The following is a 27,988-nucleotide window of genomic DNA, read 5'->3' as shown; positions in this document are numbered from 1 at the left end:
GACTGGGTGTTGACTGATGAGCCAGAACACATTTAATCCTGGAGTCTGAGGTTATCAGAACACCCCACTCAGAAAATCATTCTTCATATATTTTCATACAACACATTGGTGAACATATAATGCTTCCTTTTTCTTCATCTCTGAGTGAACAGCCAGGCTTTCATGTGTACATTCACAGAGAGATCTTAAAGAGATTCAGAAATTAGTAAGTTTGTAACTTAGTTGCATACAGAGAAAAATAGTAGATAATATAGACAGCTGATAAGAGAAGACTTTATACAATTACTGTGAGTTATACTCTTAGAGATCAACTTTTAAAAATTAAATTTATACTAAGGCAAATTAAACTTTAATCTGGAGCAAATTTAAAATTGCTGAAAATAAAAATTGTTGAATATAGAAATTGTGGCTGACACAGGAATAGTAAGAATGGGTGGGACAGTACTTCATGTCAGGGTAGGAATCTCACTTTATTCTGAACATGTTAGTTTTGACCCTCTTCACCCTGAAATTTTCACTATCAAATATATTTGTAAGGCAGGTCTTCTTTCCTCATTTAACATTTATTTAATACACAGAGAATAATACTGAGGGTCTGGGATTCCAGTTTTGAAGTGAAACATGGACTCTGAGTGACCCTTGTCCTTGTGAAAGTGCACCGGTCTAGATAGCGGCAGTTGGACCCCATAGTGTGGCACGTGTTCCTGGGTTCATTTGCATATTCTTTTGACCTGTCACTGAGGTCACATGATGATGTATATCTTGTCTTCATCCCAACTGACAATGTGTTTCAACTGTCAGCTAGACTACTAGTCAAGATGGGAGGCCTCTGTTCCTGCCTTGGAGGTATGTTCATTTCCATCTTCCCACTGCACTTTCTTCAGATTTTAGGCCACTTGTACTGAAAATGTCTTCCTGCATTATTCTTTTCCCAGGTTTGTACATCCAGTTTGTCTACAGATGTACAAATTTGCTTTAGAGTTTGATGTCTCAATTTGTATTTTTGATTCTGCTGTAAAATTTTTTGCTTCAAATATTTTTCTCTGTTTAGAAAAATGTACTGTTTCCCAGGTCAATTTAGTTCACACATTCATAGAATAGATCCAGAAGAAACACCACAACCTTGCCTTAATCATGTCAGGAGATCTCGATACGAAATAGAGTAGGAGCCATTCCATGAAAGGCAGAGAGATTACAGGCCAACGTCTTCTAAACTCAGTTGTGAAACTCCTAAATCAAATTGTGGAAAAGCTTGACTCCAGAGAGTTTTAGAAAATAAACTGAGATTTTCTGAAGGAAAAAGTATCCTAGTTAAGAGGTTTTGGGGGATTGTTTTAAATTAAAGGCATGTTAAAAAGATAAACACAATCAAGTAGATATAAAAAGTTACAAAATAGAGAAAATTAATATTAGAGGTTACAATAGGTAGATGAAAATCTTACTTTGCAGTCAAAATGGACTGGGTTAGGTAGATTTATTTGTAAGGTGTTATTAAAATTAGCTACAATATTAAAAATACACTAATACCAAACTAAAATTTCGGTTTAAAAAATAAGCTTTTGTTAAGATAGATAATTTGTTCTCAGTGAAATACAAGAGGTAATAATTTTTCATTCCAAAATCTGTTTTTATTTTTAAACTTCTCAGATTTATACCTCAGAGATTCGACTTTTACTGTGTCTCTTTACATGTAATTTACATGTCCCACATCATTGCCTTCTGTTTCTTTTTTGTTGTCTTGCAACTAGACAGTCCCATCTGGGTGTGCTGGGAGAGAGTGACACATCATCAGCCATTAGATTCTCACACAGCGCATGCAGCCCAGATCTCTGTGCAGCTCACAGTAGAGTTTGTGCTCCTCTGAGACTCTAATGTTATGGCTACTGTGACAGGAGGCAGAGCTTGGGCGGTGACGGGAGTGATGGGGAGTGGCTGTAAACACAGATGCAGCTTTGCTCCAGCCAGCTGCTCACCTCCTGCTGTGCAGCCCGTTTCCTAACAGGCCACAAAAGTGCAGAAGTGAAGATGTATTTCCACTTCCAGCTTGGTTCGCTTTTTATAGTAAAGAACATCTCAATGCAAGGTTTAGATATTTAGCTGATTGTTAGACAGTAGCTAAAATGGAACTCTTCCTGAGATAGTGTGGCCCCATTTTCAAACAAATGGACATCATGTGAAACTTGTAAATGAACATAAAAGTTGAAGTACTACAGAAGTTCCCAGACGCCCTCCCCACTCAGTACCCTTTTTGTGATCACAGCTCACACGAATGTGGTGCATTTGTTACAGTGGCTGAACCGATAGTGATATCTTCTTATTAGTGAAAGTCTGGAGTTCACATTAAGGCTCACCCTGTGTTGTGCAGCCTGTGCATTTTGACAAACTCATGTCATTCATCACCCAGACAGAAGAGTTTTGCACCCAAAACATGACCTGTGCTGCACCTCTTAATCCCTTTCCTCTTTTCTCAGGACCCCTGACTGCTATAGATCATTTATTTTACTGCCTGTATACATTTTTCCCCAAATTTTATAGAATTGGAATCATAAAGCATGCAGCCACTTAGGACTGATTTCACTTCGCAATATACATGTAAGATTTTTCATGTCTTTTAGTAGCTTAATGGCTTATTCATTTTTACCAGTGGGTCACATTCCCTAGGGTCCATGTAACGGTGTGGGTTGGTGCACGCACCTCCTGAAGAGCATCTCAGCTGATTCCAGTTCAGGCGATTATGAATACATGTGCCCTCATTCTTGTGTGGATTTTGTAATGGGCATAATTTTAAAATTTAACTGGGTAAATGTTTACAATTTTAATCGGTTGTTTATATAACAAGACAATGTCTTCCTTTGTAAGAATTAGGAAGAATTCAGTAAAGTCACATGGGTATTTTTTACAAAGCTGTTGTTGATTCCATTTCTATAGTAGATATAAGCCTGCTCAGGTTATCTGACTCTCCTTTGGGTAGTTATAGTTTCTGCCTTTGGAGGAATTCATCATTTTCATCTAGGCTGTCAAATCTGTGAGCGTAGATTTGTTCTAAGTATTCTTTATTACCTGCTTGATATTAATGGGATCAGCAGGAATCATTCCTCTTTTTATTTATATTTTTTGTAAATTGTGTCTTCTAGCTTTTCTTTGTGGTGAGCCTGGCTGGAGGATTATGAATTCTATTTATTTTTTCTATGAAGCAGCTCTTGTTTTTTTTTTTTTTTTTAGTTCTGTTTATTTTATTATTTCTATTATAATGATCTCTGCAAATTGTTTTGTTCTATTTTAATGTGTGGATTACATTACACTATACTTTTTTCTCTAGTTTCCTAGGTGGAAGGTAAGAACACTGAATTAAGATTGTTTTTAGTTTTTTTCTTTTTTAAAAAGATGGAGTCTTGCTCTGTCTCCAAGGCTTGAGTGCAGTGGCAGGATCTCAGCTCACTGCAACTTCCACCTCTCAGGTTCAAGCGATCCTCCTGTCTCATCCTCCTGAGAAGTTGGGATTATAGGTGACCACAACCATGCCTGGCTAATTTTTGTATTTGTAGTAGAGGTGGGGTTTTACCCAGTTGGTCAGGCTTGTCTCAAACTCCTGACCTCGGGTGATTCACCCACCTCAGCCTCCCAATGTGCTGGGATTCCAGGCATGCACCAGCACACCTGGCCTGCTTTTAGTTTTCTACATGGCTTTGTGAATGGAACTAAAGCCACTTTAGTGTGCATTTAATAAAATAATCCATATTGTGTATTTTTCATCACAATAATGATTTAAAATTCAATGATATAGATGATAAATGCAGCAGGAGCACGGGTAGATTCAGGAACGTTAAACATTGTATCGTTTTTTCAAAAGAGGATAGTACCAGGCCTCTTTCTGTGCGGAGACCCTGTCCTGGAGTCATGCCGTGCACTTGTGTGCTGCCTCTGTGAACACTGCCTGCTTCACAGTGATGCGGGTGGCTTAGCCAGAGACCTGAGGCTCTGTCCCCCAGGGCTCTCCTGATGGTGCCCTTTGCCTTCCTTTAGCACCAAGGAGGGTGGCCCAGCAGCAGCTCAGCCCCTGCTTCTACCCCACCTCCTCTGCACACCCCAGCCCTGTGTCCTCAGCACCCAGGGCTGCCAGAGTGCCTTCAGCAGCTCCTGTGGCTGACAGTGTCTCTATGCTTCCTAGAACATCCAATAAACTGGGAGAAATCCTCTGCAAGAGCTTTTGCACAATGCATTGAGGACTGTGAGACTGTAAGTCTTCTTTTTTGTCTGAGATGGGAAATTTTTTCTTTTTTTTTAATTTTATTTTGAATTAAAATATACAAATCTTACCATGAACATTATAGATGAGTCACAGAATCTCCTGGTGGGCAAAGGTATGTGAGTGTCCATTACTAGCTTGGAACTTGTTCCAGATGGCACCCAGAGAGGACAGCTTCACTGGCAAACTGCATGGCCAAGAGAATTTTTTTCAGGGGAAATGCATTCTTCTGGAAAATAGTGGTGACTTTGCAACAAAATCACTTTGAAAACCTTATGCAGAATTCTGTGCCTTTCCGCAAGTGTCCTCTAGGCTTTATTTGGGGGTTATTGCCTTGAGAACTATTTCCCAACTGGTTTTCTAATGTCACCAAGTGAGGAAACCCATGCACATGGGACACAGCATGGTCTGAGGCTGACGGTGTTTTCCTTTCTCTCTGCAGATGATATCAGCTGTGCAGAAGCATGGTACGTACCATAGGATCACCCCTTTGCTCATGGAGAATTGTAAGGAAGGGGACACATTCCTCCCTGCTCTTGCTGGAGAGTCACACTAACTTGAGCTTCCTGCTGGAAATTCAGTTTGGGCGGTTTGGTGTAAAAAACATGGAGAACTTAGTTAACAACTGTGGCCATGCACTCTAGTTCCCAGAAGCAGTGATGTCATTTAAATAGGAACAGGGGTGCATCAGGGTGGGGAGGCATGGAGGAGAGAGTCTGTGTGGAGTGATGAATCGGGGCTGTCTTTGGGAGTGTGTGTGCATTTCTCTAGAAACCGTGGTCCTCTGTGCAAAGCACGACCCAAGGATCAGTGTTCTAGAAACCAAATTCCATCCCCGCTGCACACTCGACATCAGTCAACACTTTCATGCTTCATCACAGCTATACCTGAAGGTTTGTTTAATATCCCCAGTCCTCAGATTGGAGAGGGTGGAGAAATGAACTCTCAATTTCCTGAATGGAAAAGGCAAATGTGAACTCAGGAATGGGTGAAAGGTTGATGTGATGGGCTGCTACTCTGCAGGCCTTGCTTGGCCCTGATGTAACTCATCACCACACCAGGGAGTGCCAGCATCTGTGTGTGCATGGGGAAGGATGACAGCCTAGAGAGGTCCCAAACGCTAGCCATGAATACAGGATGTTGCCAGTGATGATGAAAGGCAAGGTAGCAGTACAGTGGACTTTGGGGTGGTCATTAATGTGAAACACACATGGGGAGTCACAGGCTTTTGGCTGCAGTGGTGGGGTCATTTCTCAGCTCCTGTTCAAAAGCAGAGAATAATCAGGGACATGTCCTATTGTATTTAAAAATATGATTGGACCCAGTGGGGAGGCTCATGCCTGTAATCCTAGCACTTTGGGAGGTTGAGGCAGGAGGATCACTTGAGCCCAGGAGTTTAAGATCAGCCTGGGCAACACGGTAAAAACCACATCTTTACAAAAAGTACAAAAATTAGTCAGGTGTGGTGACGTGCTCCTGAAGTCCCAGTTCCTCAGGAGTCTGAGGCTAGAGGATTGCTTTGGCCAGACAGGTTGAGTCTTCACTGAGCCATGATTGTGCCACTGCACTCCATCTGGGCAACAGAGTGAGATCCTGTCACAGAAAAACAAACCAAACCAAAAGAAAAATCATGATGACCACAGCCTTAGAAATGCTCCAGCTTAGTAACACAGACACCAAGAGACAGGGTGTTAGCTTGGTGCCCACCTTCCCTCTGGAATCTCTAACAGCTGGGTTAGAGAGGGTCAGCACCCCCACGTTCTGCCCCCATGATAGGCTGTCCCAGCGTTGAAGCCAGTGTGAGTGTGAGCAGTAAAGGACTCTGCAGACACACACACATGGTGTATGGAAAACAGAGTGGAAGGACAGATAGCACGTGCTAAATAGGGGTCATCTTTAAATGGGAGGAAAACAGATTTTCAAAGATTTGTTTCATTGTCCTAAAAACAAATGGTTAGTGAATAAATAGAGTATTTTGGTTAGAATTAAATATTCTCTTTAAAGAAAGATTGCATTTTAACTCAATTTTGTTTTTCTCTCTTGGGTGGATTCTAGAGATGAAATGACTTTGGAAGGACCCAGGAAGGGAGGGCAAGTGAGTTCAGGTCAGATTAGGAGGCAGGAGCCCTGAGAGGCTGCAGGGACACACAGCCTGCCCTGGGTGCTGTGCTCTGTTCAAGATGAACTATTTGCCGTTGATGAGGCAGTCAGGGCTAGAAAATATTTCTTCCCTGCTCATCCCCGCACCTGCTAACAGTCACTCTGTGTCCTCCCAGCTGACTGGATTGCATCATTAAAGGGTCACCTCACCGACAGAACATCAAGTGGGGAAGCCTCATCATCTGTTAAGGTCAGGCCACCTGGCTTTGTCTGACAAAAAGTTACTTTCTTAACTTTATCTAACTGAATTAAAATAAGATATGATTATATGTATTATAGCTGACTTATACAGTGTCTTTGGTGGGGACAATTTCGAGTGAGAGTGTTCCTCACTGAGGCTCAATGTTAGACAGGAGGAGAAAATGGCAGCATCAGCCACGCACTGAGTGGCTGTGACCTTTTTCCTTAGCAACTTGATTATCTCCTTGGAACAAAGTCACTTAATTGCCAAGCAGCATGGACTTAGAGGAAACACCCTCCAAGAAAAACTTGTGTCGTTAGCATGAGTGGGTTTGTCCTGTTCTTCTTTTGGGTTCCTTTGAGTTGAGCACCTTTTGCCATCTGATTCCTAGTGTCAACAACTGAGGAAAAGACCTGTGCACACAGGACACAGCATGGGCTGGTGCTCAGGCAATATGTTTTCTGTCATTACAGGAGGCCACAGGAGGCCGGAAAAGGGGTATGTATGGGGGAATCCTCCCGTGTGGATGAATAATCCAGATGATGAGGAACGTGTGTCTCGCTGGCTTTCCTGTACACAGGCAGCCGGAGTTGAGCTTCCTGTTGTGAATGAGGACCTAGGCCGTGATGGGAGAAGTGGCTGTTCCAGATAAGGATCGATGGGCACATTCTGCGGTCCCTGAGAGCAGCAGCATTCTCTGTCTATGGGGTGGGGTTCTGTGTACGGGAGTGGTGTGTGTCTGTGTGAATGTGTGTAGTGTGACCCTGACTGTGCCTGGCTGTGTGTGGGTTTCCCTAGGTACATGTCTCTCCCTTATTAGTGTCCACATTCTTAGTGAAAAATGCCTCACTCTTGTAGCCTGACAAGAGCATAGGTAATTATTAGTGAAGATGTCAGCTTACAACGTGCGTAGTTTATGCATGCAAAGGACACTTCAGTTACCCAAAGGAAATCCTGTCCACACCTAAGCAAATGTTCATTGGGTGCTAATGGAACAAACCTGTCTCAGGATCCTTACTCATTCATTATTTTTTCATTGGGAATCTGCTTCTAAACCTCATTTTCAATAAATGTCACCTGGTAACAGGACTTCCTGTTGCTCCTGGCATTGGAGTGATCGTGACACCTCACTGCGGCCACTTCCCTCCTTCACAAGCCTTTTCTTTTTTTTCTTTTCGTTTGTTTTGTTTTGTTCTTTTGAGATGGAGTTTCGCTCTTGTTACCCAGGCTGGAGTGCAATGGCACAATCCTGGCTCACCGCAACCTCTGCCTCCTGGGTTCAGGCAATTCTCCTGCCTCAGCCTCCTGAGTAGCTGGGATTACAGGCACACACCACCGTGCCCAGCTAATTTTTTGTATTTTTAGTAGAGATGGGGTTTCACCATGTTGACCAGGATGGTCTCGATCTGTTGATCTCGTGATCCACCCGCCTCAGCCTCCTGAGTAGCTGGGATTACAGGCACACACCACCGTGCCCAGCTAATTTTTTGTATTTTTAGTAGAGATGGGGTTTCACCATGTTGACCAGGATGGTCTCGATCTGTTGATCTCGTGATCCACCCGCCTCGGCCTCCCAAAGTGCTGGGATTACAGGCTTGAGCCACCGCGCCTGGCCCCTTCACAAGCCTTTTCTACCCAAGCCCTCAGAATTGATCCTCCATGACTGGTCTTCAGCATGCAGAGTGGGGCGGGGCTCCTTCCTGTGCAGGGAGACCCTGAGGCAGCCCCCTGCTATGACCAGTTTTGGTAGGAGACTGAGAAAAGAGGAGCCTGCACGCAGGGTTGGGGTAAAATCACATGACTCTCCATTGTGGCCTCATATTGACCATCAGCTAATGTGGCCCAGAATAGACAATGCCGGGGCAATGTAGAGGCCCAGCCTCCAGCACTCAGCCCAGTCATGGTTTCTGTGTGCTCGGCTCAGGGAACACAGCAAGAGGACAAGGGGACCAAGGGCTTTGCCCCAGGGCCTGAGAGGTAGGGTGAGCCCTTGCCTTCCTCCTGGCAGGATGTGGGAGGCTGAGGCATGAGGTGGGAAAGACAGACTCGGCTGCAGGACGGCAGAGGCTCCACGATGCTCCTCCCGTTACACCCACTGTTGACAAATGTTCTTCTTTGCCACAGAGCCCTGTGAAAAACAAGTCAAGGTGGTTGATTTCAGTCCACATGAATATAAAATGAGCCAAATTATGGTTTGAGAATAATTTTTTCGGATTGTGCATTTGGTAGAAACGTATCGTATGCAATTTGCATTGCTGTGTAGGTGACAGTACTTTCGTACTTTTCAATATAATGAGGCCATGTGATTTTAAAATGTGCCTTGTTTCCCTCGAAAGTATGTCCTCAGAACCAAATTCCCCTAGTCATCTTTAATCTCTAGAGCATAGTTTTTGTGTGACACCTTGGTGGCCTTCTACTGTGTGCGATTAAAGGTACAAATCACTGTTACCAACATTGAGGTTCTAAAAATTCATGGTGAGCTGCACAGTGTGCTCCATGAGAGAGCCGGGCACAGCCTTGGCCTTGGCCTCAAAAGTAACATGATTCAGAGGAGCAGGAAGAAGACATGAGGACATCCATGCCATGGAGGCAGCCAAGGTTGAAAGGCCGGGAGAGATAGTTCAATGTCATGCCCTGGGTGCAGCCAGGATGTTCGGGCCCCATCTGATGGGGAAGGAGCAGAGCTTGGACTTCAGGGCTGGCGTGAGCACTGCCCAGCCACTGTTCTATGAGCCTGGAGAGAGGAGCCGCTGTTTCATTTGTCTTCTTCACCTTTCTGTGTTGATGGCAATAACAGAATCAGAAGTTAGTGAGAGGCAAAGAACAGGAGGGAGTTCCCAAGATATCTGACTTAGATGAGAGGATATGATGAGCAGGGGTGGACATCAGGGTCGGGTCAGACGTAGCACCATCCCCAGGCCTGCTATCCCTGTGACTGGGACAGAGAACAGCATTTACTTTTCCCCAGCTTCTGGAAGTTGCCTGACAGCTGGTCCTTGTGTAGATGCTGTTGGTCAAGGTTGGTTTATCCCAGAATCCCATTTAACCAAAGGAAGCCTCACAGCCCCTGGCCAGGGCAGCTGCTTCACACTAGTTGCAGCAGAGGTGGGAGGGGAGCCAGATCCAGTGCAGGGTGAGCTCAGAAAAGGGAGGGGCTGCCCCAGAGCCCAGGTGTTCCTGCACATCTCCCTTCTGACCCATAAGGCATCGCTTTGCCGGTTTCTCTGAGATAGGCTTGGAATCATCTGTCTCACAGTCTGTGACCTGCCATCATGGGTGGAAGGATGCTGGCCCTGGCTGGTCACTGTCAGGGCAGGGACTCTGTCCTTTTTCTTCCTTCTCATCCCAGAGCTTAGCCCTGGGCAGCCCATCTTGGGGGCCCCAGTGATGTTCTCATGCACACAGCCCTGTGCTGAGAAAGCACAAGTGTGAAAAGGCTTCCTGCTCACCCTCTGCAGTCTGCTGAGTCCCACATGAATGCAGGTTCCTGTGTGGGTTCTGATTCAGGGTCAGGGAGAAGTGCGTGGGCTCCCCTCCGTGTTTGCTGCTGTTGTCCCATCTGCTCCTGAAGTCTGCAACTAAGGATTAAAATAATAAATATTGTGAATAGCTCACCATCATGGCTTAAAGTCCAATAAAATGGATGTTAACTGCCGTAGGAGCATAGGTTTATTTAGGAAAGTTAAGTGATACAGTAACCTTTTTATAAAAAAGAGGATACTTACCAGGCCTCTTTCTGTGTGGAGACCCTGTCCTGGAGACATGCCGTGCACTTATATGCTGCCTCTGTGAACACTGCCTATGTCACAGTGATGAGGGTGGCTTAGCCAGAGACCCGAGGCTCTGTCCCCCAGGGCTCTCCTGATGGTGTCCTTTGCCTTCCTTCACCACCAAGGAGGGTGGCCCAGCGGCAGCTCAGCCCCTGCTCTTACCCCACCTCCTTCGTACACCAGCCCTGTGTCCTCAGCACCCAGGGCTGCCAGAGGGCCTTCAGCAGCTCCCACGGCTGACCGTGACTCTGTGTTTCCTAGATTTCAAAAAGGAAGTGGCAGGAATGTTCGGCGTGATGAGCCCAGAAGCTGCCGTAGCTCTTTATTGGGTAAAGTCCTTATTCTTTGTCTGAGATGGGAATTTTATTTCTCTTGGTTTCTTTCCACTTCATTTGAATTATGTCACGCAAATCTCACCATGGAAATTATAGATGAATTGCAGAATTTCTTGGTGGGCAAATGTAAGTAAGAGTCCATTACCAACAAAGAACTGGTTCAAGACGGCACCCACAGATGACAGCTTTAGTGACAAACTGCATGGCAGAGCATTTTCCTCATGGGAAATGCATATTTTTATAAAATCATGGTGACTCTGCAACTAACATCATTTTGAAAATCTTCATGAAACTTTTGTACCTTTCCACAAGTGTCCTTTAGGCTTTATTTTCTAGCCATGGCCTCAAGCACTGTTTCCTTTCTGAGTGTTTAATGTAATCATGTAAACAAAAGACCTGTGCACACAGGACACAGCACGGTCTGATGCTCACATTGTTTTCCTTTCTCTCTGCAGAGAAACGCATCTTTGGAAAGTGGTACATACTCTGGGTTCATCCCTTTGCTAAGGAAATATCATAGTGTTGAGAAACTGACACTTTTCTCCCTGCTGTGGCTGGAGAGCCACCCTAGTGTGACATTCCTGCTGGAAATGAGGTTTGGACAATTTGGTGTAAGAAAAATGAAAAGTTTAGTCAACACCTGTGGCCATCCACTCTAGTTCCCAGAAGCAGTGATGTCATTTAAAAAGGAACAGGGTTGCATCAGGGTGGGGAGGCATGAAGAAGAGAGTCTGTGTGGAGTGATGGGGAATGTCTATGGGAGTGTGTGTGTGTGAATTTCTCTAGAAAGGGTGTTCCCCTGTTCAAAGCACAACATTAGAATGAATGTTCTAGAAACAAACCTCCATCCCCACTGGACACATCACGTTAGTCAACACTCATACTTTGCCATAGCTGTACAGGGAGGGGAGTTGAACATGCTGAGTCCTGAGATGGGAAAAGGTGGAGAGATTAATTATCCGGGCTGTCAATTTCCTGAATGAAAAAGGCAAAGTGATCTCAGGAATGGGTGGTGAAGAGTGGAAGGACGGGCTGAAACTCTGCATTAATCAGACAGCCCTGTTGGAAGTTCTCACCACGCCAGGAAGTTTGAGCATGTGTGTGTATATAAAAATAGGATATAGCCTTAAAGAACAGTTAGTGAATAAATAAAATGTTTTGATTACCAGTCTTCTTTTTAAAGAAAGGCTGCTTGCTATTTTGTAGAAAACCTCTAAAAGAAATGATATTCACAGAAGCACCAGAGGTGTGTTCTTGGGAGGAAATAAGCTTGGAAAAACTCAGGAAGAAGGGGCGAATAAGCTCAGGTCAGATGAGAGGGTAGGAGACTGAAGAGCCTGCAGGGACACAGAGCCTGCCCTGGGTGCTGTGCCCTGTTTGAGATGGGTTATTTCACGTTGATGAGGTGACCTGGGGCAAGAAAACCTCTCTTAACTGCTCCTCCACTGCACCTGCTGAAAGTCACTCTGTGTCCTTTTACTTCCAACAGAAATTAAAGTGGTGGAAAAATACCATGCAAGATTCTTCCCTGAGAAGGAGCCACCACAAGCGAAGGACAGTCCACATGGGTTGGTTGGAGAAAAGGCTTCTTAACTTTATCCTTTTGAATTTCAGTAAGGTAGGAGAATCTGACCCTATGTGTCATAGGTGATTTATACAGTGTCTTTGGTGGGGAGAATTCTGAGTGAGAGTCTGTTCCCCACTGAGGCTTGATTTAAGACAGGAGGAGAAAATGGCAGCACCAGCCACGCACTTAGTGACAGTGAGCTTCCTCCTCTGCAGCTTGATTCCGTGCTTGGGGCAGAATCACTTCACTGCCAAGTCACAGGACCTTGAGAGGGAATATCCTGCGAGAACGACGTTAGCGTGAGTCAGTTGTCCTGTTCTTCTTCTGTGTTCCTCTGACTTGGACACTCTTTCCCATCTGGTCTTCTAATGTCAACAATGAAGACCTGTACACTCAAGCCTCAGGATGGTCTGAAGCTCACGGTGTTTTCCTTTCTGTCCATGCAGGCAGAGGAACCCTCCAAGGAAAAAGGTGTGTATTCTGGGAGCGCTCCTCCGCTCAGGAAAGATCTTGAGTGTGGCAACAGGTGGCACTTACTCTCCTGCTTTTGCTGGAGGGCTGCTTTGGTTTGAGCTTCCTGACAGAAAGGAGATAGGGGCAGTTTGGTTTAAAAAATGCTCAGTCCATCCAGTAAAGAACCGTGACCATCCTCTCGAGTCCCTGGAGGCGGAACTGCCATTTAGATGGAATAGGGTGGTGTGCCTCAGGGCGGTGAGGTATGGAGGAGACAGCCCTGTGGAGTGATTGGGAATGTCTTTGGGAGTGTATGCGCGTTTTCCCAGAAAATTCAGAAAGACTGTCTAAAACACTGAATTGCTACTGCACATGTCACCTAAATTCACCCATTCATCCTCCACCACGGCTGTACCTGAAGGTAAATGTCATATCCTCACTCCTCAGACAGAGATGGTGCAGAGATGGATTTCCCAGGCTCTCAGTCTCCCAAATGGAAGAAGCAAATCTGAACTCCGGAAATGGGAGGAGGGTTGATGCAGTGGGTCACCAGGCGGCCCTGGTAGAACTCGTCGTTATGCCAGGCAGTTCTGGCATCTGTCTGTGCATGTGGAAGGATAAGAGTCCTGAGAGGTCCCAAACACTGTCTGTCATTTTAGGGAAGTCTCAAGGGCTGCCTGACGCAGGGTATCAGGAGGTACATGTTATGCTGGACTTTTCTTTTTTTTTTTTTTGTTTTGTTTTGTTTTTTTTCTTGAGACGGAGTTTCACTCTTGTTACCCAGGCTGGAGTGCAATGGCATGATCTGGGCTCACTGCAACTTTGCCTTCTGGGTTCAGGCAATTCTCCTGCCTCAGCCTCCCGAGTAGCTGGGACTACAGGCTCGCACCACCATGCCCAGCTAATTTTTGTATTTTTCTTAGAGACAGGGTTTCACCATGTTGACCAGGATGGTCTTGATCTCTTGACCTCGTGATCCACCCGCCTCGGCCTCCCAAAGTGCTGGGATTATAGGTGTGAGCCACCGCGCCCGGCCAAGATATATAAATTTCTTCATTTCTTCTCCAGGCCCATGAATTCTGGGCCCTCAAACCATACATGAATATCAACTTGCAGCCAGAGCTCCCTTGTAAAGGTGTTGAGCTTGCTTGTATTACCCTCACTTGACGCACACTCTGCTCTGAGACACACATGGCTTCTCCCCCTGCCTGGGTTACAGAAGTCTCTTGTGTGCTCAGTCTGCTCTTAGGACCTCACAGAAGAAGAGGAGTCCTGCCCGCACCAGTGTGAGTGCCTGTGCCTGGACTGCTTGTCCTCAGCTTCCCTGGGCTGGCTCCTTCTGGGACACTTTCCTCCATTCTTCCCAGACATCTTATAAACAGCGTTCCAGTAGCACCATGGCTGCTCACACCCATGGGCTGTGCACGTGGCATTGTGATCGTCTCTCTCCTTGTCTATATTTTTGGGAGCATAAGCTCTAAAAGTGAGAATATCATTCATATCCTCAGCACCTAGCTCAGTCTTTTGGGCAAAGGAAATATGTAGAAAACACTTGCCAAAATAATTAGATACAAGGACCTTTAATTTGGATTTCTTTCTCTGTTAGGATATGGAAAATATTTGTGCCATTTGGACCTCAGTGTGAAGTGGTGTTAAAAGGTGAAGTCTGGTCTAGCCAGCATTTGGTGTCACTCTCACTGTTACTGTGGGGAGCCCTGTTCTGAAGGTGAGAACTTGTAAATGAGTCTTTGTCATACTTGGCATCTTTCTCTCCAGCCCCCATGTCCCCCTTCCTGGTCAGAGTGTGGGATGGAGGCAGATGGATTGATTCTGGAGTCTAGGGTGTGTTCAGCTGATGTCGGTGTCTCCTGTGAGCTTAAAAGGACTGTCTCTCAGATGCAGAGCTCTTATGTGTACTTGGCTCTGGTTTATTTCTCTGTAGTTCCAATCTTCGGAATCATTACTCACATTTTTCTTTGCTTAGCCTTTGAGCTTCTGAGAGATGGCTGTAGATCAGAAATTTCTCTTACAGGGAGAATTACGCATCCTACCATTTTTTTCTTGGGTATTACGCAGCTATATTGTTACATATGTTTAGGCTTAGGATTGTTTTGCTTTCTATGTGGAATGGTTCCTTTTAAGAATTCTTGGCCAGGCTTGGCAGCTCATGCCTGTAATTCCAGCACTTAGGGAGGCCTGATAGGGAGGACCACTTCATTCAGGCCAGGAGCTTTAGATCAGCCTGGGCAACCCAGTGAGACTCTGTCTCTAAAAAAGTTTTGGAAAATCAGCCAGTTGTGGTGGCCCAGGAGGTCCAGGCTGGAGTGAGCTATGGTTGTGCTGCTGCACTCCAGGAATGGTGACAGAACAAGACTCTGACCCTAAAAAATTTTAAAACTCATAAAATAGGGTTGGGCGCGGTGGCTCATGCCTGCAATTCCAGCACTTTGGGAGGCTGAGGTGGGCAGATCACTAGGTCAGGAGATGAAAATCAGCCTTGCCAATATGGTGAAACCCCGTCCCTACTAAAAATATAAAAAATTAGTCAGGTTTGGTGGCACATGCCTGTAGTCCCAGCTACTTGGGAGGCTGAGGCAGGAGAATCACTTGAACCCAGGAGGCAGAGGTTGCAGAGAGTCAGGATTGTGCCACTGCACTCCAGCCTGGGTGACAGAGTAAGGCTCCATCTCAAAACAAAAAAAAAAGAAAGAAAGAAAAGGAAAGATAATGCACAATATTAACACCAGAAAAAATTGACTCTAAGACAAAAGAGATAAAAAGAATTATTTTTTATATATTTTATTACTTTTTTTTTGTTTGAGACAGAGTCTTACTCTGTCACCCAGGCTGGAGTGAAGTGGTACGATCTCGGCTCACTGCAACTTCTGCCTCCCGGTTTCAAGTGATTCTTCTGCCTCAGCCCCCTGAGTAGCTGGGATTACAAGTGTTCACCACCACGCCTGGCTAATTTTTGTATTTTTAGTAGAGAGAGGATTTTGTCATGTTGGCCAGGCTGGTCTCTAACTCCTGAACTCAGGTGATCCACCTGCCTCAGCTGGGATTTCGGGCCTGAGCCACTGCACCCGCGGGTGTTTCCATTTCTACTCACCACACATTGCTTACCCAAATCTAAAGTGAATCCCGAGCTCTGTTCTGTTCTCAAGCAACACAGTCGCTTTCTTCATTTAAATGCTCATCTTTTCCTTCCATATTACCTTTGACCAATATTTCAGTTATAAACATTTTTTGAAACCCCAACATTAAAAAGATTTTAGAGATTGATCAAGCTATTGATACTTCTTTGTGCTCACCATTGCTGCATGAATCTTCTGCCTTTTCCTCTCTAATAGACTTCATGGTCTGGATTAAAACCAACTCATTGTGTGGTTTATTCAGATTTCTGTTTCTTGAGGCACTAATGTTTCCACCAGTTACTTTTGTTGATTCTTCCTGACTTTCTTTGAGTGGATTCCATTTTTTAAATATATATTTAAAATTGTTTCATGCAAGCTCACATTGATTGAGGCTGCTTTTTTGCTCTAGGAATCCCGTGTGTCCTTGTCTTTGGAAATGTCCCTAGAAAGCCTTTTGCAGAAATGCTGGAGGCACTGAAAACCTTGATTTTCAGCCTGGGGCTCCCATGCCTGGTGGGGCTAGGCCCAGGCTTTCCACTCCTATTAACAATCTTCGATGCCACCCACCTCTGGACAGGCTCGTTGTTACCCTCACAGACATGCCGCCAGACTTTTTTTCAGTTTTCTTTTTATTTCTAGAAAGGGCACTTCTTTGAATTTTTGGGCTTTGTATAGGATTCAAATTTTATTTTAGCCTCATCCTGTCCACAACAAGCATGAAGTCACATTGATTGTTCTCTGGAAGGTATTAAAGCTTTACCACCTTGAGGGTGAATCTGGACCCCAGACTTTTCTGGCCTTTATGCAAGTCAGCTTTCTCTTGCCAGGTGGCCTTTCAGTTCCCTTTATTTTATGGTTGAATAGGGCAAAGCAAAATGTGTGTGTGTGAAATCTATTCAGCCCTCTGTATCTGTGCATCCGGCATCCTCACGCTCTACCAAGCTCGGATCAAAAATATCGATGCCCCTCCCATAAAAAAGACGGCTGCATTTGTACTGAACATGTACAGGCATTTCTTCCTTGCTCTTATTCTCTACATGATAATGTACAACAACTATTTGCGTAGCATTTATTCTCTATTTGGTATTATGAGTAATCTAGGAATGATTCGAAGTATGAAGGAGGATGTGCCTAGGCTGCACACAAGCACGGTGCCATTTCATGTCAGGGACTTGCACGGATGATGATGTCCAGTGGGATTCCCATATCTTCAAATATTTCCACATGTGGGGGCCTCAGCGGTCTCAGTTATGTTGGTCACCTCTGATAAAGGAATTCAGTTCCTCATGATCATAGACACTTGTTTTAACTTTGTCTATTATGATATAATTTTAAACATTTTAAAATAAAATCTGAAAATGCCAAGATATTAGTGATTTTTTTGAAGGGAATGAAGAAGTCGTTATTCTAATAGTAGAACTCGTTGTTAAAACTTCCTGACAATAGAAAGGAGGTCTGTATAATCCATGCACTTGTCACTTTATCTGAAGATCAGTCTCTTCCAGGCTGCAGCAGCTTCATTCTCTGGCCTATTTAGGTGTAGAGATGACCTCAAAAAAAGAATTTAACATTTATCTTTGTAGAAAGTAAGCAAGTGGAAAGTTCTCCTTAATCCTGCCTTTTTTTTTTTTGCGGTGGGGAGGATGGAGTCTTCGTTCTGTTGCCCAGGCTGGCGTGCAATGGTGTGATCTCAGCTCACTGCGACCTCTGCCTCCTGGGTTCAAGTGATTCTCCTGCATCAGCCTCCAGAGTAGCTGGATTACAGGCACACACCACCAGGCCCACCTAATTTTTGTATTTTTAGTAGAGACTGTGTTTCACCAGGTTGGCCAGGCTGGTCTTAAACTCCTGAATCCTGACTCTTAATTTGTGGCTAGAAATGGCAGTAATATGAACATAAGTAGTGCTATTTATTAATATATTGCTTTTCATAAATCACTTCCTTTTTTGTAATTAGGTAGAAACAGAACAGAAAGATATTCTTGATTTTGGTGACTGAAGTTGTGAAGGATGGAAGTCTCTGCCAAGAAAACCAATGAATCAGACATACAGCACTGTACAAATCAAGCTGATTCTCGGTGTTGTGAGTACAAATGTTCAGTGAAAAATACTTTTCCCAGAATACGTCATTTCTATGAACTGAAATGTTTTTGTTAAAGATTTGTTAGCACATTTCACATTCTTACTGCTATTGGCTTTATTGAAACTCAGTCTTCTATTTCTGAACAGAACACCGTGGTCTGGCAGGGTCTGACATTTTCCAAGGAACCCAGCTGAGCTCCTGTGGGAGCTGCTTCCTGCACTGAGTGGTCCCTTGGCTGGCAGGCTGCTTTGTGGTCAACCACGTGATACCTGCCATTTATGAGGGACAGGTAGGAGAGGGTGGGCTTTCCATTAAAAAAAAAGATAAGGTTTTCCAAACTGCTTTTCTTTCATTCATATTTAAAACTTAATACTAGTACATATTAATTTTTTTCTCATAAGGTCCAGAATTTCTGATAATTTCAGATATTTTCCAGAAGGAACTTGGCTCTTTAGATATCATGTTTATATTTTCTGGAAATTGCTTTTCTCTATATCTAAATACAATACAAATTTGAGACTGACTTCCTCTGTCAGTGAGTGTGAATGCTTCCAGTCATCTGTCAAGTATCTAATGTTCTGACAATGAGGCAGAGAGCCTGCTGTTTTGGGTCAAACCTAGGTGAACGTGCATGAGCACAGCAAGTACCACTGAAGACCTATTGGGATACTTTCTCTACATTGATCTCATCTCACTTGCCAGTTGATTGTGCTCTTGCTTTTTCTGCTTCTGCACTAATATCCAGTCCTCTTTTAATTCTTTAAAAAATCTTCTTGCCTACATTTTTGTGTGGCCCCTAATGGCATTATATTGGAGTGCTGATGGCATGTACAATTCAATAACTCTCTGTTCTCTGAACTAAAAGAATAACTTTTTTTTTTTTTCTAGAAAAAGTTGGCAGAAGAAATGGCCTTTTTTAATTTTAAAGGTTCAGAACTCAGGAGGAGACTTCGTGGCAAGAGTTGACATAGAAGTTGACAGCCCAAAACCTACACCAGTTCTGAGAAGTGTTGATATCCAAGAAAGCACAGAAAGAGTTAAAATTCATGCTCCCAGGGACTTACAGTTCCCCTCAGTCCTGTCCTCTGCCATCAGTGTCTTGCATTCAGACTGATGTCACTTTAATGGTGACAGATTGTTGAACGTCTGTCTCGCTCCATCTTCTAGATGATGCATTTGGTGGCCATCTTGGCCTCATCCATAAGGAAGCCCTTACCTCTGAGAAATGCTGGAAACATCAAAGTTTAAATAATCAACATATGGATTTTATGAATTTCTGTCAGAGCACCATCAACTAGTCTTTCCTGAGACTGTGAGAGTTCCCTGCCTTCTGAGGGCCCTGGTGCTGCCTGTCCCTTCAGGGTGCCCTGAGGAGCAGATGATGGCATTGCTGAGAGTTTGAAAAGCTGGATGTTTCTCTAGCCTGAAGTGTACGTATGCTATGGTGCTCTCAGCGTAGAGCCCAATGTCTTGAATATGAAAACCAAGTGCTGAATTGATTTTTGAAAAATGTGCATGTCAGCCTGTGGTTGGAGTTGAGAAAGAGCAACCCACACACTTCGACCTCTTTCTGTGACATGAAGGTGCATGAGAGGGTGTTAGTGACATGAAATTGGGGGTGCAGTTTGTGGGAGATCAGGTTTGTTATGGAAGAAAAGGATGGAAAAGAGGTGCTTTCCAAGGGAACAGGATGAGTTGAGACTGTGATGGACTAGGAGACAGGGAAAAATCAGCTCTCCTAGTAAATGAGGAAGGAACCTAAGGCAGGAGTCACTGAGTGAGAGCTGCATTTTTGTAAGTCAGCATTGAATTATGATTCTGTCACTATTTAGGTTCCAGAATGAGGAAGTCCCTCTTAGTGGATCTAGAGACTCTATCTGTTAAACCTGGAGAGGAACATGAGCTTACAGTTTTCTGCTTCTCCAAAGGCTCACAAAGTTTGGGAGAAAGGGTAACATAAATAGTTTATCATGACGAGGTTTTACTCATCTCTCAAAACAGCCATTCACTTGGATGTGCTTCAAGATCCACAATTTGAATGACAAAGTCCACATCTTACTTTCACTAATAGATGCTATGAATCAGTGTAAACTCTTTAATTTAGCTTCAGATTTTCTTCTTTTTGTGACTGAGAATCTCCTTTGAAACCAGCTGAGTAGATATTAAGACATTATTATTTTAAAGTATATTCTGACAAAAGTAAATAATGAAACAATATTGATTTTTCTCATTCATTTTTTGTTTTCTTTCTTTCTTCTTTTTTTTTTTTGAGACAGAGTCTCACTCTGCTGCCCAGGCTGAGTGCAGTGGCATGATCTTGGCTTACTGTAACCTCCACCTCCTGGATTCAAAAATTTTTCTGCCTCAGCCTCCCAAGTAGCTGAGACTAAAGGCGCGCACCACGATGCCCAGCTAATTTCTGTATTTTTAGTAGAGACGGTGTTTTACACATTGGCCAGGCTGGTCTCAAACTCCTGACCTCGTAATCCACCCGCCTTGGCCTACCAAAGTGCTGGGATTACAGGCATGAACTACCATGCCCAGCTTCTCATTCACTTTTCTTATTCTTCCAGAAGCTACTAGTTGATTTTGTCAGCTGTTGAGCTATATTTCTTCATGTCTTCTGTGGACCCATGAATTCTGGGCTTCCAAATCCTAAGTGAATATCAACTTAACAGCCAGAGCTCCCCTGTCGAGAGTATCAATCTTGCTTGTGTGACCCTTGCTTAAAGGGCACTCTCCTCTGAGTCACACGTGGCTTATCCTCCTGCCTGGGTTACAGAACACGCTTGTGTGCTCAGTCTGCTATTAGGACCTTACAGAAGGAGAGAAGAGTCCTGCCTGCACCAGTCTGAGTGAATGCCTGTGCCTGGACTGCTAGTCCTCAACTTCCCTGGGCTGGCTCCTTCTGGGAGGCTTTCCTCTACTCTTCCCAGATTTCTCATGAGTAGCATGCTTGTAACACCAGGGCTGCTCACATCCGCTGTGCAGATGGTATTGCGATCGTCTCTCTCCTTCCCTATATTCTTCTCTGAAGCATAAGCTCTAAGGGTGGGAATACTATTGTATTCCTTAGCTTAGTCTTTTGGACAAAGGAAATACAGGAAATAGTTGACAAAAGAATTGAATTTAGAATCTTCAACTCAGACTTTCTTTCTCTGTTAGGATCTAAAAAATGTTTGCGCAGCCATTTGGACCTCAGTGTGAAGTGGTGATAAAAGGTGAAGTCCATTCTTCAGGAAGTAAACCTCTGCCACGTGGATCATGCCCAGACAGTCTACTGATTTTGTCCAACAGTTTCTTGCTTTGGAAGGTGTCCTTCTTGGTGGAACACAGTAAGTGTCAAAGACAGACAAATAGTCCACTCTGTACAGGTATTGGAGAAGATCACAAATTAATGTTTGGAGGACAATTTTGTTGTAACAGACACCGATGAAGCTCCATTGTAAAGAACTGGAAAAGCCTAGATGTGCATGTGTCTAGATTCGGCCTTTGTTTAACATATATTCCAATCCTGATTCTGCCTTCACCAGCTGCAAAGAGCACCTGACACATGACCACAACACAGGAGCTGCTGAAGAGGGAGTTTTATCACCTCAAACTCATGGCCACTTGGTATTTTCAAAAGCCAGCCAAGAGAGATATTTGCAGAGAACTGTGCAGAAAACATGCAGCCCACTCAGCCTCTCAGTGAGCTACATTTCTCAATCAGTCACCCCATGAGTTAGCAAAACCCACAGAAGTGGATTTGAGGCACTGGCCTTACGTGTCACACTTCCTGACCATACCAGATGGAGCACCTCAAAGGAGCAGACCCTAGGAAATGGGATTTAGTATTTACTGTAAAATTGGGTTTTTGAGACTCCCCATATTATACAAATTCATCTTGAAAAGGACCTCTGGAAGGAGCAGCTCTCAAAAGCCTGTGGCAGGAATAGTTCCCCTTCCCTCAAGCAGCAGCTAGTTAGTTCTTAACCTCTGAGGACATTTAACTGATTATCTGACTCTACGGAAGCCCGGCCTCTCCCGTTTCCACTTGGTAATGCTACTACTTTAAAATAATGACCACAGTTTTTTACACAGTAAAAAGTAAACAAATAAAAATGAAAACTGTGAGCAATGTTTCTTTCAGGTTGTCTTTTCCAGTCATTGTACCTGTGGAAGGCTTTGCCGGAGGTGCCAGTAGCCAAGGGTCTCAGCTTTCTCTTTTAATACAAGGCAGAGGAGGCATGGACACACAGCTTAAATAATTTATTAGCTGCTGACTTTCCCAAAATTTGAGTAAGACCCTTCTTTTAACAGACAAAATGTAGATGAGATGGCAACGTAATTCACAGAAAAACAGTGTCTCTTCTTTTTTGAGGTTGTTAGGGCCTTGTGGAACTCAGCTGGTCATACCTATCTTATAAGTGGACTGGAAGGTGTACATGGGGTCATCTTTATCCCCTGGGATGTATCCTCACCAAATTGGACTGTCTTCGATCTAACTGGGAAACTGTAAAGGCTCGCTCTAGAAGCCATCTGCTTCTACCAGATGGCTATACTTTCTTCACAGGCAGCCACAATCAATGTTGAAGCCTTGGCCACACACACGGCTGCAGCTTTGAATAACATGCACCATGCCCTTACCCTCCTGAGGACACCTCTCAGATTAGGCAGGTGGCCTAAACAAACTGTACGGCAAAGCCATTTTAACAGCAGCTCAAGGGGGAACTTGTGCTTTGATCAAAACCAAATGTTGCATGCTCCAGACTATTCACACAATATTACCCCAGCTAAGAAAGCTTTAGACACTCATATGTCTGCCATTGATGTGCTGTCAGTCACCTCCATTATTGACTTGGTTCCAACAACTGCCCGGTTTTTGGAAAGCCTTCCTGTTAGTTTACCTGGGATAATCTTACCTGTTTTGCTTTGCTGTTGTTGAATATATTGTGGTTGTACTCTTTGTGTAGAAACACAGGATAAGCTTACTCAATACTTCTTAAATTGGACACCTCTTAATCTTCCAGGTTTCACCTTTTGCTGGAACACAGAGATACAAATGACGCTTAACATACCAACACTTTCTGACTGAGCTCCTCTCTACCCTGAATACAAGAGACCCTAATAGATATGTGGAAATATCATCACCCCTGTTCAGCATGAAATTACAGAAGACAGACCTTCATCCTTCTGCAACCCTTAGAATTAAGGGTCCTCTTCTAAAAGGGTGGGGGGGATATGTTAGAAGCATCAAACCAGAGTGACTCTATTTTCAATAAGGGCCAAGAAAAGTGAAGCTGGGTCCTGTTGGGCTACATTCCCAGGAGGTCAAGCATTCCTAGCCTCCAGATGTTTACAATTCAGGGAACAGATTAATGATGTTTCCTAAACAGACTCGGGCCTTGACAGACCCAGAATCTCCTGGTACCTTGAGAACAAAAGCATTTCTAGCTTTAAATATGCTTTGTACCTAAGATGGTTGCTTTTCTCCTCTTACTTTTGGAGATGCCCTACCCTATGGGGTTGCTGTTCTTGCACCCCTTTAATAAAGTTGCATCCATTTTGCACTGTGGACTTGCTTCAAATTCTTCCTTGCATGAGATCCAAGAACCCTCTCTTGGGGTCTGGATTTGGACTCCTTTCTGGTATTAGGTGGTTCTACCATTCTGGGGTCTGGAGGATGGTAGCTCTCCTCTCACAGCAGTGCCGTAGTGGGGACTCTATATGGAGGCCCCAACCCCACTTCTCCCCTCCACCTCATCCTATTTGGAGGTTCTCTGGATTTTGTATACATTTTCTGAAATCTAGGTTGAGGTTCCTAAGCCTCGCTGTGCACCTGCAGGCTTAACACCAGGTGGAAGTTGCCAGGGCTTACAGTTTGCACCTTCTCAAGCAGCAGCCCAAGTTGTACCTTGACCATTGCTAGCCATGGCTGGACCTGGAGTGGCCAAAATGCAGGGCATCATGTCTTGAGGCTGCACAGAGCAGCAGGGTCCTGAGGCTGGTCCATAAAACCATTCAGTCTTCCTAGGCCTCCAGGCCTGTGATGAGAGGGACTGTCACAGAGGTCTCTGAAATGCTTCTGAGGCCTTTTTCCCATTGTCTTGTCTATTAGCAATTGACTCCTCTTTAATTGGGCAAATTTCTGCAACCTGCTTGTAATACCTCCCCTGAAAATGAATTTTTCTTATTTACTGCATGGCCAGGCTGCAAATTTTTCAAATGTTTAAGCTCTGCTTCTCTTTTAAATATAAGTTCCAGTTTCAGGTCATTTCTTTACTCAGGCATACAGGCATAGACTTTTAGAAGCAACTAGGTCAAGTCTTGAATGCTATGCTGCTTAGAAATTTCTTGCACAAGATACCATAAATTATCTGAAGTTCAAAGTTCCACCAATTCTTAGAGCAGGAGCACAATGCCACCAGTCTCTTTGTTGAAGCATACAAGCATACAACTCCGGTTCCCAATAAGGCTTTTCTTTCTATATGAAACCTGCTCAGCCTGGTCTTCATTGCCCACATGACTATCTATCTGCATTTTTTTTTTTTAATTTTTTAGAAAGGAAGGAAGGGAGGAAGGCAGGAAGGGAGGAAAGGAGGAAGGGAGGGAGGAAGGGAGGGAGGGAGGGAGGGAGGGAGAGAGAGAAGGGAAGGAAGGAAATCAAGCAATGAGAGAGACATTGCTGACCTGGGTCTAGAGGTCTACACGTTAATTTTTTTTTCTTTTTGTGAGAGAAGGAAAGAAAAAAAAAAGGAGTGAAGGAGAGGAAGAAAGAGGAAGAAAAAGAGGGAGAGAGAACAGAAATGTTGCTTTATTTTTTAAAAATGGGTATTAATAATGGCCAATCAATGTTTTATTTAAACCTATGAGTAGGTGTGATGTGGTATTGAGAAGAATGTATATTTTGTGTATTTAAAGTGGAGAGCTCTATAAATATTTATTAAGTTTACTTGTTCCGGATCTGAGTTCGAGTCCTTGATATCCTTATTAATTTTCTGCCTCATTGAGTCTAAGTCTTTATGTATCTGGATGTTAGGATTGTTAGCTCTTGTTGTTGCATTGATCCTTTTACCACTATATTTTTGTTGCTTTAAAATCTATTTTATCAGATACGAGAATTGCAACTCCTGCTTTTTATATATTTATTTATTTTTGCTCCCCATTTGGTTGGTAAATCTTTCTCCATCCCTTTGTTTTGAGTCTTTGTGTATCCTTGCATGTGAAATGGGTCTGGATGTAACATGCCATTGGGTTTTGGCTGTATCTTTTGATTGGGGGATTTAGTTGATTTAAATTTAGGATTACTGCCATTTGATGTTAACTGGCTGTTTGATCCATTCGTTGATGTAAATTCTTCTTTATGTTGATGCTCTTTACTTTTTGGTATATTTTTAGAAAGGCTAATACTGGTTGTTTCTTTCTATGTGTAGCCTCCCAAAGTGCTGGGATTACAGGCGTGAGTCACCGTGCCAAAGCCTAAACCTCTTTTCTTTGTAATTTTTTTTCCTCCAACCCCTTTAATATTTACTTAAACAGTTGAGGCACAAGCAATAATAAAACTGCGACTTTTAATGTTACAAAAAGATTCTGTATGTTATTTGCATGATATACCAATTTTCTCAATCTCTTCTGCATTAACATCTCATTAACACTCTGGTCCACTGGTTGATTTAATCAAGTCAGAATGGCAGGCAGAAAGATGGTAAAATGAACCAAATATTTACTGACTGCCTACTACGCTCGCTGTACTAGGTTTTACAAACTTTATGTAAGAACCAAGTTCTAGTTATCAGTCAACAGGCCAGCACTGCTACAGCCAGTAAGTCCGTTTTAAATGTCCTTTCACTGTAAGTACAAACTGTGAAACAAAACAATGTCTCTTTGCCCAAAGAAGCATGTCAACTGTTGCACTAATACATTATTTTCCACTTCCAAAGTTTTTGTTTTTCATAAGTGTGCAACATTAGCACATGGAAACATTCAAGCTGTTTATTACTCCACTGAAATCTGGGTTGTTTTCATTCTCACCTGCTGAGAACCATTTGGCCAGCATCACCCGAGTTACAAGCATTTTTTTTTTTTTTTGGTTGCTTCAAAATTTATTTGAGAAAAACAGAAGATAAACGTATCAAAAGAATACACAGGTGGGTGGGGCCGCACGGCCAGTGGCGGCGGCAGGGGTGGGCATCCGGGCTAAGGCTTTTACTTGGCTGCAGACTGGCCGGATTTCGCAGCTTCTGGGCCCCCACGCTGGGCCCGCGAAGAAGGTGACGGGGATGGTGGTCTCGTTGGACTGCGTGGCTGGCTTGGGCATGGGGGCCTCCAGGGTCCGTGTGCCCTCAGGGGACAGGGAGGAGGAGACCTGGGTAGGGTTCAGCGTGTATTTCCGGGTGAAGCACCGGGGGATGAATCCGTGCTCATCCTGCCGCTCCTCGTGCTTGCAGGTGATCTCCACCATGCCGTCCTTGATCTTGACCGTCAGCTCCTCGGGGGCGAAGTGGTTGACGTCCAGGGACACGCTCCAGCGGTCCGCCGTGTGCCGGATCTCCGAGACCCCGCTGCTGAGCTGCCTGCTGAGCGCGAGGCTGTAGGTGGGCGCAGCCACCGCGGGGCCCTGGACCGTGGCGGGAGGGCAGGGGTCAGGGGGCGCATGTAGCCCGGCCAGCTGTTGGTGGCGAACCACTGCGACCACTCCTCCCGCAGCTAGGGCATCCCGAAGGCCTGGTCAAAGAGACAGCTGTCCAGGTATCAGTCGCAGAAGGGGTCCCAGCTGGGGCTCCGCAGGAGCAAGAAGGGGACGTGGCGCTTGGTCATGCTGGCTGGCTCTGCTCGGGATTGCAAAACCCCATCCCTACTAAATATATAAAAATCAGCTGGGCATGGTGCACGCACCTGTAGTCCCAGCTACTCGGGAGGCTGAGGCAGGAGAATTGCTTAAGGTGGAGGTTACAGCGAGCTGAGATTGCACCACTGCACACCAGCCTGGCAACAGAGCGAAACTCTGTCTCATTAAAAAAAAAAAAAAGGAAGAAAAGAAAATTGAAAATGGGCAAAGGACTTGAATAGTCATTCCTCAAAAGACGACATACAAATAACCAACTGGTGTCTGAAAAAATGCTGAACATCACTAATCAGGAGAATGCAAATCAAAACCACAAGGTATCTTCTCACACCTGTTAGAATGGCTGTTATCAAAAACACAAAAGATTCGTGTTGATGAGGATGTGGAGTAAAGGGGACCCTTGCGCATTTTGGGAATATAATTTGTACAGCCATCATGGAATACAGTATGGAGGTTCCTCAGACAATTAAACATAGAACTACCATGTGATCCAGTAATTTTCTTACTGGATCTATATCCAAAATAAGTGAAATCAGTATTTTTGCACTCCCATGTTCATTTCAGCATTATTCACAATAGCAAGATATGGAATCAAGCTAAGTGCCCATCAACAGATGAATGGATTAAAAATGTGGTAAATATACACAATGCAGTACTATCCAGCCATAAAATGAAGGAAATCTTGTCATCGTGGATGAACCTGCAGGACGTTATGCTAAGTGAAATAAGCCAGGTGCACAAAATCAAATACTGCAATTCACACTTACAGTGGAAGCTAAAATGATGGAACTTAAAGAATCAGAGAGTAAGAGACCTCTTCAAGGAGAACTACAAACCACTGCTCAATGAAATCAGAGAGGACACAAACAGATGGAGAAACATTCCATGTTCATGGTTAGGAAGAATTAATATCGTGAAAATGGCTATACTGCCCAAAGTAATTTACAGAATCAACGCTATCCCCATCAAGCTACCATTGACTTTCTTCACAGAACTGGAAAAAACCACCATGAACTTCATATGGAGCCAAAAGAGAGCCCGCATAGCCAAGTCAATTCTAAGCAAAAAGAACACAGCGGGGGGCATCACACTACTGGATTTCAAACTATACTACAAGGCTACAGTAATCAAAACAGCATGGTACTGGTACCAAAACAGAGATATAGACCAATGGAACAGAACAGAGGCACCGGAGGCAACACAACATACATACAACTATACAATCTTTGATA

General features: G+C 44.1%; 1 protein-coding gene and 1 pseudogene across 23 annotated transcripts; one reads left to right on the top strand and one right to left on the bottom strand.

Annotated features, from left to right (window-relative positions):
* The first annotated feature begins 782 nt into the window (after positions 1 to 782).
* Positions 783 to 24,480, top strand: LOC128931316 (uncharacterized). Of its 23 annotated transcripts, none has more exons than XR_008479494.2 (13): positions 783 to 846; positions 4,689 to 4,713; positions 6,523 to 6,596; positions 7,061 to 7,085; positions 10,619 to 12,558; positions 12,706 to 12,730; positions 13,951 to 14,195; positions 14,319 to 14,438; positions 17,804 to 17,929; positions 18,076 to 18,218; positions 18,818 to 19,359; positions 21,095 to 21,264; positions 22,942 to 24,476. XR_008479494.2 is itself a non-coding variant. In XM_078364735.1 (13 exons), the coding sequence occupies exons 2-7, from the start codon at positions 4,689 to 4,691 to the stop codon at positions 12,186 to 12,188; spliced, it is 339 nt and encodes a 112-aa protein (XP_078220861.1). In that variant the 5' UTR covers positions 783 to 846; the 3' UTR covers positions 12,189 to 12,310; positions 12,475 to 12,558; positions 12,706 to 12,730; positions 13,951 to 14,195; positions 14,319 to 14,438; positions 17,804 to 17,929; positions 18,076 to 18,218. The 23 variants fall into 23 exon arrangements, 10 of the variants coding, with proteins under 10 accessions (XP_078220861.1, XP_078220862.1, XP_078220858.1 ...); XM_078364735.1 differs by lacking the exons at positions 18,818 to 19,359; positions 21,095 to 21,264; positions 22,942 to 24,476 and having other exon boundaries at positions 10,619 to 10,686; positions 11,148 to 11,287; positions 12,182 to 12,310; positions 12,475 to 12,558; XR_013532044.1 differs by having other exon boundaries at positions 7,061 to 12,310; positions 12,475 to 12,730; positions 22,942 to 24,478.
* A 1,636-nt stretch (positions 24,481 to 26,116) lies between these two features.
* Positions 26,117 to 27,546, bottom strand: LOC100386361 (heat shock protein beta-1 pseudogene; annotated as a pseudogene).
* Positions 27,547 to 27,988: the final 442 nt, after the last annotated feature.

The sequence above is a fragment of the Callithrix jacchus genome, chromosome 2 (assembly GCF_049354715.1).
Source record: "Callithrix jacchus isolate 240 chromosome 2, calJac240_pri, whole genome shotgun sequence".
Lineage (NCBI taxonomy): Eukaryota > Metazoa > Chordata > Mammalia > Primates > Cebidae > Callithrix > Callithrix jacchus.
The sequence above is the reverse complement of the archived record's forward strand: the minus strand, read 5'-3'. Positions and strand labels throughout refer to the sequence as shown.